Source organism: Stylophora pistillata, chromosome 2, assembly GCF_964205215.1.
Source record: "Stylophora pistillata chromosome 2, jaStyPist1.2, whole genome shotgun sequence".
Classification (NCBI taxonomy): Eukaryota; Metazoa; Cnidaria; class Anthozoa; order Scleractinia; family Pocilloporidae; genus Stylophora; species Stylophora pistillata.
The window spans coordinates 35,511,414-35,524,877 of record NC_142520.1 but is presented as its reverse complement, the minus strand read 5'-3'; the positions used below and the strand labels follow the sequence as shown (position 1 = coordinate 35,524,877).

Sequence of the window (13,464 nt, the reverse complement as noted above, 5' to 3'; positions counted from 1 at the left end):
CGGATTTGAAAAATAGCGGAAGCTTGGATGGCCGATCTGTTCAGAACAACAAAGTGGCCATCGCCTCTCTATTTGGAGTTGTTTCTGCCATCTTCCGGCTGAAATTCAAAGAAGGAGAAGTGATGAGATATCTTTGGTCGATTGATAAAATAAATTCGCTTAAAATAAAAACGGAGACTAGCAAGATTGGACCAAGCGATGAGGCTTTCGCGAGGAGCTGAAAGCTGCTCGTGATGCCTCCGCAGCTATTCGAATTGAAATCGATCGACTAAAGGCCGACCTCAATCAAGCTAGGAGTCAGCTAGAATCCCTATTGGAAGAAATAATAAAAATCAGCTAAGTAAGACCAGCATCAGAGTTAAACCTAAGGAGAAGGAGGAGAAGGTCGCCAAGGAAGTGTGGACATCGATCAGATGTAATCCCAGGTCAGGTCCACAGTCCTGAGGTGGGGCGAATGCTCGGCGACATCGCTGAGAAAATTAGAATTAACAGCAGCAGCCTACTGTAAGCGTTGGAAACAATGCTGGGGGACAGTAACCCTCAATTTTTGCAATCTCGGTTTTGTGGTGTATCAGAACTCATTTCTGCTTGGTAGAAAAATGACATAATACCGTTAAATTTCATTAAAAATTCAGCAAAGTGCCTGAGTTTGATTTTGCACAGCAGCCATGTTGGATGGCAGGAACAATAAATTATTTTACCCATGGGAAAAAAATTCTTTCTTATGAAAAATATTTTCATTGCTCCTGCCATCCAACATTGCTGCTGAGCAAAACCTCTATAAGTCTTCTATGATCACTTTTTATGGCTACATCAAGAGAAATTTCTGGTTTATTTCCTTGATAGGGTCTTGATAGTACTATAATGTACTCCATTTATATTTTTCTACGATGAAAGATTTAAATCGCCAGAGGGATGCCATTGAGAAAAATGGAATAATGGTTGATGGAAGATGCTTTAGTGTTAAATTTCCAAGTTATTTATGTCTGCCAATCTTGACTCTTCATATTTTTTATGTAGTTCATTTTATCTCATATTTCCCAGTTTGTCAGGAAATCAGTCGTCGTCGGGTGTTTACGTTCTACAGAAACGTCGCGTGAATTTTATGTTACATGTCTAGCCATGTTATAGTATTATTGAATCCATAAAGTTTGCTTTGCTTTGCTTTTTATTTTCTACTTTTGCAATATTTTTATGTTACATGTCTAGCCATGTTATAGTATTATTGAATCCATTGTATGCTTGGCAGTGTTAAAAAATATCTGGGAAAGTGGTGTTCAATTGAAAGTCTGCCATTTGAGATCTATCGTGTGGCTATTTAAACTTCAACTTGATATTATCTTCTTGTGTTTTTTCATGACAGTTACTCTTGATTAAAAGGCACTGATAATGCTACTCAAGCAAAAAGGTGGTGATGCTGACGAAGATATCGATGAACTTTGCAAGCGAGGCCGGATTGGACACAGAGTGCTGTGTATTCTGCAAAGTTATTAAGGTAGGTTATACCTGCAATTGTTAAATGACATGCATCATAGCAGAATTCTACAGTAACACAAAACATATTCAGGTTACCGATATTTGTGATGCAATTTATTTGTAATCAATAGCCCTTATCGCATTTGTGTCTGCATTGCAAAGGGTCCGCGGAGTTACAGTTTCAGGACGAGGCTATCGGGTCAACGTTTCTCGAGAAACACCACAAACACTCCATGTCTGACCATATAACTCTGGAATCTGAGTTTTTTTCTGCCGAGGAAAAGGTTAAAATTCTTAGTCCTGGCATCACGAAAGGAAGATTGAAAGAATGGTTGTCATTTCGGAAAGGAACGGCAAAATTTTGTCGCGTTTGTTCATGACTACGGTTGTTGTTCCTTTGTCGGCCTTTTTAAGGTTTAACTGAGAGTCACCTTTCAAGGCCATCAGCGCCTGGCGTTCGGCCGGAAGCAAATTATCTTTTGGCTTTGTAATTTCTATTTCTGAAAGGTCACTTTTAACCTATTCTAAATAGCTTTCAAGGGCTACTGATTTTTGTATTGGTGGTATCCATGTAGATTTGACGTGGCAGGGATGGGTTTTTTTTTTCTTCCCGTCGGAATATGTAAATCAGACGCATTCTCCCCGCGAACTGATCAAAGTCACACAATAGTTGTTGTCTGATCTGTTTTTGTTTTGTAGCGGGTGTTGGAATGAATTTAAAATCAATGAATAAAATAAGGCAAAACAACAGCTGGCACATTTCTTTGCGAAACTACATCGTGAAATTCCGACGCGACGTTTCTGTAGAACGTAAACACCCGACGACGACTGATTTCCTGACAAACTGGGAAATATGAGATAAAATGAATTATGAAACAACACGAAATAACGCGCACGGCCTCAAGTAATCGATATACCGTATTTCCTTGAATAGGCGCCCACCCCTCGTTCATCCAAACTTGTAGCTCTGAATAAGCGCGACACAGGAACCCCTTTCTTTTTCAGCTTTCATAACATTTTAAACTTTGACTACCTTAGATGAATATGTTAAGAGAAATTCTTGCTTAAAGAGTTATATTACGCCGGCGCATTACCTTGCCTTTTAATAAGGCTCGCTTCGCAAGCGGTGTAAGCTGCAGCAAATTCTACCTACATAAAATTTATTTACCTCGAATTTAAGAGTAGCTGCAAGCTAATATCTTCGAGTGATTAAAATGAAGTAAAAGGAATAAGCTAAACTAGAATAAATGAATAATAATACATTAATGATGATAAATATTTATATCTTAACATTATTTAACTATTATTATACTACTAAATTTAGTATAGTTACACAAAGGAGTCATACTGAAGTCTTGGCGCCGAAAGTCTAGAAAATTGGAAGTTCTAAAGGTGTCGGGGAGAGAGTTCCATAAGTTAGCAGCTAAGTAAGAGAGAGAGTGAAGGCCATATTTTGTAGTTTTAGGTTTTGGAAGGGACAAGATGTAATTACCACGTAAGTTATAGGACGTAGATCTAAACGTAAACATATCATTTAAATATCTTGGATTGTTAGTGATAAATAAACTCTTGTGCGATATGTTTAGAAAATTCTGAAGGCGTCTAACTTGAAGAGATTTTAAGTTGACCTAATCCAGTAACGAACTGCGAACTGATTGGCTGTTAGCCCTTCTTTTTTTTCGTTTTCGGCGGTGGCCAGCATCGCAGCCGTTTTGTCCTTGCGTAACCTGCAGGCAAGCTCTCTCTTGGCTCTCAGCGCTTGGCTCAGGTTTGAGTCATCCTGCTTGGTTAATGACGCATTACTGGATCTACTACCGTGCCCCATGTTATTTTCCAAAACGACCCTGGCGCACAAAACTCGCACAAAACGACCCTGGCGCACAACGCTTGACTTATTTACAGCTGGTTTTTGGAAAAAGTTAATTTTACTAGAAAATGAATGCATAACCTCACGCAAATCACAACTATCAGCAGAAAAAGAAAAACTTTCTTCAATCGACAAAATTCACAATTTCACAAACATCAACCTTTCCCCTGACCTCACAGAACTTTTGAACAAAGGAACCAATTTTATACCAACTACAGATTCTACCACCATACCTAACATAAAGAAAACAATCTCTACAGAAGTCAACTCCGCTCTTAACAACCTAATCTACAAAGGAACCAATCCACTTAAAGCTACAAACCAATCAACCAGAAAGAAAACTACAAGCTTCTACCGCAGATACCGCCCTTATGCAAACAGAAACCCAGTCAAGCTTCTCCAAGAAGAACAAACTAAACCATATTTTAATGTCCACATCATCGATTATGTCTACAACACCTTTTCTTACTCCAAGCAATACCTACAGTCAACCACACACTTACACAACCTTTTTAATCCACAGCACCTCAACATCACACAGTCACACGCATCCCACATCCACAACTTTAACAAACACAATGACATAATTCTTACCAAGACAGACAAAAATATGGGATGGGCCCTTGTGCCCATCACATGGTTTAAAGACGAATACACCAGACAACTTACAGACTCCACCACATACAAACGTATTGACAATTTTGACCTTACCAAGACTATAACAAACTCCAACAAATTACTTAGAAAACTACAAATACGTTTTAACAAACTACTTTCAACCTCAACCGACAAAAAGCTACTTAACACTATTACACAAGACAAACTTCAACTACCTTACATGAAACTCCTACCTAAAGTACATAAACTGACTGATACTGCCTCACCCTCAAACCTTCACAATCTAACAGGACGACCCATTATAACTGCACACAGCTGGACGACTTCTAACCCCTCACGTTTACTTGGTACAGAACTTGACAAAATTATTTTACAACTGAAAGACATTTTTGAAGAACGAAACATTCCCTTTCCGTTAATTTACAACTCAACAGACCTTTTGGACTCATTTCACAACTTTTATGTTGACGATATTGACAATTTTACTTTAACGACTTTTGACTTCACATCACTCTACACCAACATCTCACATTCAGACACCATCCATGCCATCACCACCAGTTGCAAACTATTAAACCTACCAACCTTTTACAGAGACTTTTTACTTAATTTAAACAATTTTATTAACAACCGTAACTTTTTCTTATCAGGACAGGACGTTTACCAACAAATCAAAGGGGTTGCTATGGGCAGCTACCACAGCCGGCAAATTGCTGACCTGGTCTTGCTGCTCAGGGAATTAACTTTCTTTTCGGAACACGACACCACTGGACTTTTCCTTTTTTGTAGATACATCGACGACGGATTTTTGTTGACAGACAAAAACAACATTACAGATATTATTAACCATTTATCCAATACATATCCTTCACAAATCCCAATCACTTTCACTGCAAATTGTCATTCCATTCACTACCTAGACCTCACATTTTCCCTCAATTACCACACCATACTACACCACAAAATTCACCATCAAATTTACCAAAAACCCCATCACAAATACATGTACCCCCATTTCTCATCAAATCACCCACAAAACATTTTAACAGGCATCATCAAGACTGAAACTGTACGATACAGCAGACTGTCTAAAACCAAAGACGATTACGACTTTATACACAAACTCTTTTCTCTACGACTGACCGCTCTTGACTACCCCAACAAACTAATCACTAAAAACTCTTACCCCTGGCTACCTTACCACTGTCACAAAAGACGACAACTCACCAAAAGAAACCAATCCACTAAAAAATCTACAATCTACTACCGCAGCAAATACAACAAACATGCACGAACAGACAAAATAGTACGCCACATCCTATACAAATACCACAACATGCATATCCCCAAACTCACCAAAGCATACAGCAACACCACCAAACTGCACACCATGCTACTCACCAATAAGCTATTACACTCGAAAATTACCACATAATAATAGATTTTAATGCCATCAAAAATATACTTATATATGTATATATATATATATATTTTTTTTTTTCTGTATTTCAATTTTTACAGTTTATGGATTCCAACACGATCATTACATTCTTAAACATTTATGTACCTTGAGCTATTTTTAAACTACATCGCAATAATTCTCATAAATATAGAGAAGACATCCCTGATGTTCTTTCCTTAACACTTTAATTCCATTTCAAGACTGTAGTTAACCATTAAAGCCACTATGTATATAATTCTTAGGTAGTTTATTAAAGAATCTACCTTATTCTTCCCTCATTTTAATCTTTCGACATTTTTCTTTGATAGTCTCTAAAGAATTTTGCAATATATCTTAGCTCATTATTGCATTTTAACTCATAATTGTATTTTAACCTTGCTCATTACACTTATTTTTATACATAATTCTTGTCAAAACTCGAATTTGTTATAATCGTTCTATACTTATAGCCTTTCCTTTTTTGCGGGGCTTTCTCCGCACTATCTCCATCAAAAACTGGCTGTTTGTTACTAACATCTATTTTATATTGTAAAAGTATGCAGAACAATTTAATCCACTTAACTCTTGGTATGCTCTACGCTTTATTTATTGTGTCACATCTACTCTAGCTATTGTCTACATTGATAGATTGGATACATCTACTCTAGCTATTCTCTACTTAAATAAATCAATACAATAATTATTCTCTTTCCGATCTTTAATTTATTTCACTCACCGTTCGACACCATACTTTTCGGCGAACCATTCACAGCAAAGATGGATCGATGCATTCCAACAGTTAATCACTTTCCACAGCCAGATTAGAACGAAAGATCTCAAAAATAGGTCCTCGCCCTCTTCCAACAACGTCCGATAACCTTACATCGACGTCTCCATTCAATTCCTTCTGCTAACGCACGCAATTATCTCCTTTATCTCTAGAAATAATTCGTTTTCTAGACATCTCGAGGGTCAAAATCCCTTTTACGACGAAGATCGATTGAACACTCTTCATCAATTTCCCAAGAGCAATCGCGCGTTACACGTACGTCATAAGACTCACGCAATTCGATCACGCCATTCTGAAGTGACCGTCCCAGATTAAGATCTCTCAACTCCGCTATTTCGCGACACGGAGCCAGTAGCGAAAATATTTTTTCGTTATAAATATATTTTTTCCTTCGGATATTAAGGATAAGGCAGCTCCCTCTCATATTTCTCAAGGTATCTATCTTTATTTTCTTCATATAAATAATAATAACACACCTCCCCTCTTAATTCTAATTCCCGTTTCGTGACACTTCCGTTCAGTGTACACACACTTGAAATTATTATTTTTGTTTTTTGTTTTTATTCATTTAATTATTTTCCTTTTAATATACATTGGTATTCTTTTCTGTATTAGCACCGCATTCTGTTTCTCTGCATGAGCATTGCATTCTCTTCCGTAATATCTCAAAAATATTATTATCATTTTTTTTTTCTTTTAATTTGTTTACATAAGTTTTCTCTCCTATCATATCTGAAATTTTTCTTTATTTAGTATACATATTTACCTCCCTCTATATTATAAAAACTGTATTTATATATAAATATATATATTTTTTCCTTTGGAATAGGTTCCAATCACTTTCTAATTTCTCACTATATTTGTGTAGTTTTTCTTGTTTTCTTCAACAAGGACTCGGCACGAGGATGTCGGGCATTGACCTGGTACCAGGTTAGAAACATCCTCGCTCGGTTGTGCTTTGCCCCTGACGACTCACAACCATAAGGAGCCTTGGTGCCGATGCATCCTTCTCTCCTCACCCGGCCGGTTTGATTTCCATTTCTCTCCATCTTTGGGCAGCTTTTGTAGACACTTCGCATCTTCTTTCACCACTCCTCGATCAACACTGCTCCTCCTCTACCTATATCCTTCCAATTCCTACAGTCTCCTGTCCATAAAAATAATTGTTAAAGGAGAATACTTTATTTCATCAATAATATAAATTTTTTTTTTCCTATTTTATAAACCCCCTTTCCCTTCCTACAGCCAAAAACAGACACCCCATTCCACAAACCCTTAGCAAACCCTTACCTATGACTAACCTTTCCCCACTACAACCCTAAACTAGCACTAACCCCAACCCTAACCTAATCTAACACTAACCCCAACACTAACCCTAACCCTAATATAATTCTAATTCAACAAACCCTAAGCAAACCCTTGCCTATTACTAACCTTTACTCCACCCAAACCCTAACCCCAACCCAACCCTAATATAACTCCAACCCTAACCCTAACCCTTACTAACACTAACCCTAACCCTAATAAATCTCTAACCCTAACTATAATCAAAACTCTAATAAAAAATAAGCAATTTAACCCTAACCCTAAATACTTCGCCCCCTCTTTCTAATAGTTACTCTTAGATAATATTTTAACTTCATTTTATTTTATTTTATTTTGATTTTATTTACTTATTTATTTATTTATTTTTTTTATATTTTAATAATAATATATAACATATTTTTTACAATTTTAAATTGAGTTTAGGAGCGTGCTGTTGTTACAGAAGTCGCTCCCTCAATTTTAACACCTAATTTTTATGTTCATTTTACACACTCATTCCCACCCTTGCATACGCTTTGTTCCTTTTTTACCCACTGATCACGAGTTTGCTCATCAGTGGAGTGGGAACCCATTTTCATGGGATCCCATACATCAACACCAAGGGAAGCCACAAAGGTTGCTAGTGAAACTACTGTTTTAATATATTTAATACTATACAAACAAACAAACAAATAGAAAACTGTCCTATTCTCTAACAATACTCCATATTTATGGCTCTTCTCCGAATCAAGATAAAGTAATTGAATAGAAGTAAAGTTTTGCAGCCATCATGTTGACTAAACCTCTGCATTCTAAAATTTTAAGTGTTTGAAAACTTGTACTTCTCAGTATCAACGCCAATGGTCCTCTTGTCTCAACTAATTAAAACTGAGTTTCTATATGACCTTGTTCAATCTCTTCTTGCAGGCGACTAGGATTGGTTTTTATATTTCGTAGCTCTATCTCCTGCGTTTTCAGTGCAGCCGATTTGTTTCTTCTTTCGATTTGTCCCATCTTCATTGCTGATCGCAAATAAAGCGCCTCCTGAGATTCAGTAGTTCTTAATAGGCTACAAAGAGTTTTATTCAACGCTTGCTGAAACTCAGGAATTCGCAATGCATACACAACTGGATTGACAAAAAAGTTTGAATACTTTAAAATGTTCACCATGAAATAAAAATTCCATGGTATTGTTGTCTTTGTTAGATATTTTAAAACGTTCATGATAGGTAAGGGAAGCCAACATAGTACAGCCAGCGTGGATGCAAAAAGTAAAGTCTTTGTTAAGCGTTTCCTTCGCAGAGCTCTGTTTTGATGGTGTGAGGTAACTCTTTGGTGTTGAAGAATTCTCCAGATTCCGATGTTGCAGACACACATGGTGATCGTTAGACTTAACAAGACGGGGATATAAACATATAAAGCAGATTCAATTGAAATAAAAAACGTCAACAAAGTTAGTATTGTGGACAGAGAGACAGCAAGTATCCAAAGTATAAAAATGGCGATGAGGTATGTTCTGGTGGATAATGATCGGTGTTTAAACGGCCAATATACGGCATGGAATCTCTCACAGGACATAAAGGCTGCAGATAGATACGAGCCGAGCACAAACAAGGTATCAAAACCTGCGAAGAATATTTGGAAGACCAGATGATCATATTTTGCTGTCCAAAGTTGAAATAACTCTCCGACTAAGTAAATGTAAGAGGGCAAGGCAAAGGCTCCCAGCATCAAATCAGCAAACGCCATGTTCATGACGAGGAAGAAACCTTTCTTACGAGGTGCTTTGCTAACTGCGAAGAGAACGAGAGTGAGCAAGTTTCCTGCAGTGATAAAGACAGATGATAATATGAAGGCACTGCACAATGCGATGCCTCCTGCCTTAGAAGGAATGCATGTTGCAAATTCGGACACATTCCTCAGGCTTTCGTTCACTGCCGACGTGTAAGTCATTGTAAACTTGTAAATGAAGGATTTAGGAAGAACAGTTTTATCGGGAAAGATGCGGTGTTACAGAGGAGAGGAACTCAACCATTCTGCAACAACCCGAAGTAAGAACAGCTGGAAAGTTGTTTATATGCCATGTTAATTTTATTCAACGTAATTAAAGTAGACAATACATTTCGAACTAATAATTTACTACGTAGTACTCTTCATGCCACAAAACCATCCGTTCGTCAAAAAGCATGACAATTATTCATGTATTTTTGTACTAAATAATCTTCAACGGAATTTTACAACGCGACACGCTGAATTATAAACTGATGACAAATGTAATATCGAGTGACGTAGTTCGCGTCCGAACTAAATGTTGCAATGTATATCGACCTGTATGTTATCTAAAATATTTTGTATCCTTTTTAGATGAGGTTCTACTTGTTACACGCCGAAAATTCACAAGAAAACAAATTATGCATAAGAGTTCGCGTTGTGAAAATGTTTTAGTGGATGACATAGAATGACAGACTCCAGATCACTTGTTTTACTCTCGAATTACAAGTGCACGCGTGCGAATCCTTGTTTTTTTTCGCCTTTGAGACAAACCTGTAGATGTACATTTGTGGATGCAAGTAATATATATTGCGATCAAACATGATTTTAAAGCGACGCAGTAAATAACTTTCTATGGAATTTTACAATGCGACACGCTGAAATATCGGCTGATGTAATATCGAGTGACGCAGTTCGCGTCCGAACTAATGTTTCAATTTATATCGACCAGTATGTTATCTAAAATGTTTTGTATGCTTTTTAGGTGTGGTTCTACTCGTTACAAGCCGAAAAGTCACAAGAAAAACAAGGCATGCATAAGTATACTCTTGAATCACAAGTGCAAGACTTTTGATATATGTTGGGCTTTATATATTTTGAGGTCTGACCATCGCATTTGTCCTTGTTTCAAGGCAAAATGTCAGAAATCAATGAATGAAATATACGTAGTATTTCATCTCTTTTGCGAACCGGGAGAAGCAAGGGAGGGTGAGGATGTTAAAGAAGAAGAAGTAGAGAGTGTCGAAGAGGGATAAGAACAAGCAGAAGATCCAGATTGGATTGAAGGAGAGGAATGAGAGGTTAGTGAGAGTGAGAGCCAAGGTGAAATGGAGAGTGAAGTCACTGACGATGGTGTTTCTATCCAGTGCCTTCCACATCCCATTCCGCAGGTAAGTTCTACAACCCTGTAAGGTCACGTCGTTCTCTTAGGGGTAAAAGGGTACCTCCCGGCCGAGGTGCTGGTTGTGTTCGAGGTGCTACAGCTGGTGTTTCAGTAGCTCCAGGTTCTGTCAGAGGTCGAGGTCGTGTTCGTTGAGCCACAACACACGCACCCCTATCCTCAGTGGATACCTATAAATCATATGATGATGAGGACGAGAGAAATTCTTCTCATCAGTTTCCACCCCCCCCCCCCCACCCCTCCTTCGTACCTGCACGTCCTCCTGGGATACAATTTCAACAGCCTTTCCTTAGGGGTAAGATGACTACTGCGCTTGAGTTTTTTAAACTATTTTTTACTGATGAACTGGTGAATAGTGTTGTTGAGCATACCAACAGCTATGCTGTTCAACACATCACTGAAGGTTCCCACGAGAGTTACGCTCAAGCGGATGGATCTGGGAAAGACACAACACCAGAGGAGACATACAAGTTGATAGCCCTTCTGATCTACTATGGTTTAGTGAAAGTAGGTATGAGTGTGGAGAAATAATGGAGTACCAAGACCCTCGACCATGGTCTTTAGGCAAGATCCATCCTGTCCACAACACGATTTCAAGGGCTCATGGCCTTTTTGCATGTTGTAGATCCTGCAGCTGAGAACCCCGTTTATAAGTTGCGTAAAGTAGAGTCCTTCGATAACTATTTTAAATCTAGATGTGTTCTATCGTATCAGCTTAAATAACAGATGGCCATCGAGGAGCGTATGGTGAAGTCACGTCACCGGTCTGGCATCAAGCAGTACATAGTGGAAAAACCAAGTAAGTTGTAAATAAAACCGTGGGTACTTGTTGATAGTTCTAGGGGTTATACCATAGACTTCAACATTTATATTGGGTAAGACGCTGCAAAAGGGATCAGTAAATTTGCGCTTAGGCATGATGTTGTTGTTAAACGTACCGTATTTTCTCGATTACACGCCCCCGGCGTTTAATTAAAAATCGGCAGTGTTGACCCGGCCTTTTTTCGAAGCCGGCGTTTAATCGGGGCCCGGCGTTTATTAATGAAACGCAATTTTCTGCCACTTTTCTAGGTGGATTTATTATTACCGATCCTTGGAAACCTAAGGGCAGTTTGTCACTGCTGGATGATTTTTCAACTTACTAGTCCTTACTATAATCAAGGTTATCAGTTGTATATTGACATTTTTTATACTTCAGTTCATCTTATGAATCATTTATTTCAGCATGGAGTCCTTGCCACAGGTACCATTTTGGATACCAGGAGAGACTTTCCAACCAATTTCAAGAACGGAAAGCAATCGGGGAAAGGTAAAGCAAGGGGTAGTATGTGGTGGGAGAGGGATCCGCCCTGCCCAGCTTTGGAGTGGGTCGACAATAAAGTGGTCTCTATGATCACCACTTCTGGTAATGCTAATGACACTGTTCAGGTTAATCGTAAAACAAGATCTGGTAGTGTGTGAAGTTCAAAAGAAGTACTTTAGCCCGAGGTTTTTGCAATGAGGAATCAGTACGTGAATGCAGCAGACCGATCTGACCAGATCCTAGCCACCCACAGTGTGCATCGCAAATCTATGAGGTGATGGAAGACCTTATTTTATGACATGACTGATATTGGTGTTGCTAACGGTTTTATTCTTTTCAGAGAGCACCAGGTGAACAATCCGGATAACCCTACCTTCAGATAGAGCGCAGATTATACCTTGAGTCACTTCAGGGAGGAGCTTGTCTGAGACATTTGCGGCTTTCCTGAGTATGACGACCCTCCTGCGTCCATTGCAGGTAGACTCGCAAAGCCAGCTCCCCAACCCAGCGAATTTGAGACAGATCACATTCTAGCTCAGGGTGAGCATAAAAGAAACAGTGTGGTCGGCTACAAGGAAGGTAAGGGTCAGGTACAGGTGCGACTTGACTTGAGGGGAGCACACGGACTATATAGTTAAGAAGACCAACCGCAGGCTATATGCCCCCAGAACGCTCAAGCGCTGTGAAGTGTCCCAAGCTGACATTGTTGGGGTGTACTGCACGCTCATGAGGCCACTTCTGGAATATGCGACACCTACATTCGCCAATCTTCCACAGTACTTGTCACAGGCCCTAGAAGAGGACCAGAAACGCGCAATTGCCATTGTTTTTCCGAACCTTGCATATGCAGATGCGCTAGCTGCGTCTCGGATCGCCACGCCTGCGCATAGGCGCGAAGAAGCTTGTAAGAAGCTTATAGGTACCCTGACACCGTCAAACCCTGTTTTCAATATTGTCAAAAGCCGCCTCGCTCAACCAGGTAACAAATATAGTCTCATGTCTTCTTCTACTAATTATGTGAAAAGCACAAAAACTAACCGTTTTGGAAAGTTTGTAACGAACAAGTTTGCCACTTATTTAAAGCAACATGTATAAAACTCCATTATTTATTATTTTTTTTTTGTAAGCTTACTTCCATGTATAAAATTTGTTGACTATACCTGTAATTCAGATTTTCCGCAAGGGGTATAAATAAACAAAAATTGATTGACATTGATTGATTGAAACCTACTGCAGTGCACCACAGTGTGAGGAAAAGTTTATGTAAGTTACTAAGCCCAGGAACTGCTTTGCAGTATTTCATAGTGCAGTGTATCACCATCCCAGCCCTTGAACCTTGATTTCCCGGTTGCTCTGAAACTCTTGGTGAGTTCATGTTGTGTTATACATGTAGAAAGGAAATGATTCTTGATAAACCTGTGATGATAAATCAGATACTGATTTATCATCACGGGTTTAGTACGAATCAACTTAACGGCCTGCTCCCAGTTGG

The 13,464-nt window shown here is 38.7% G+C and overlaps 2 protein-coding genes and 1 pseudogene across 2 annotated transcripts; 2 read left to right on the top strand and 1 right to left on the bottom strand.

Moving 5' to 3' along the window:
* Window positions 1-8,190: 8,190 nt before the first annotated feature.
* LOC148739278 (adenosine receptor A3-like) lies at window positions 8,191-9,450 on the bottom strand. The gene has a single exon (XM_088749452.1). It carries the CDS (start codon window positions 9,448-9,450, stop codon window positions 8,380-8,382), a length of 1,071 nt encoding a protein of 356 aa, XP_088605578.1. The 3' UTR covers window positions 8,191-8,379.
* Window positions 9,451-9,499: 49 nt separating this feature from the next.
* On the top strand, window positions 9,500-11,479 carry LOC148739277 (uncharacterized; annotated as a pseudogene).
* Window positions 11,480-11,539: 60 nt separating this feature from the next.
* LOC111334570 (piggyBac transposable element-derived protein 4) lies at window positions 11,540-13,182 on the top strand. Its single transcript, XM_022940360.2, is given in 1 exon segment — window positions 11,540-13,182. A coding segment is annotated over 1 exon segment (561 nt). The 5' UTR covers window positions 11,540-11,794; the 3' UTR covers window positions 12,356-13,182.
* The last annotated feature ends 282 nt before the right edge of the window (window positions 13,183-13,464 follow it).

Bases quoted from the DNA above. Each gene is read 5' to 3' on its own strand.
- LOC148739278 (XM_088749452.1), bottom strand. From the start codon at position 9,450: ATGACTTACACGTCGGCAGTGAACGAAAGCCTGAGGAATGTGTCCGAA.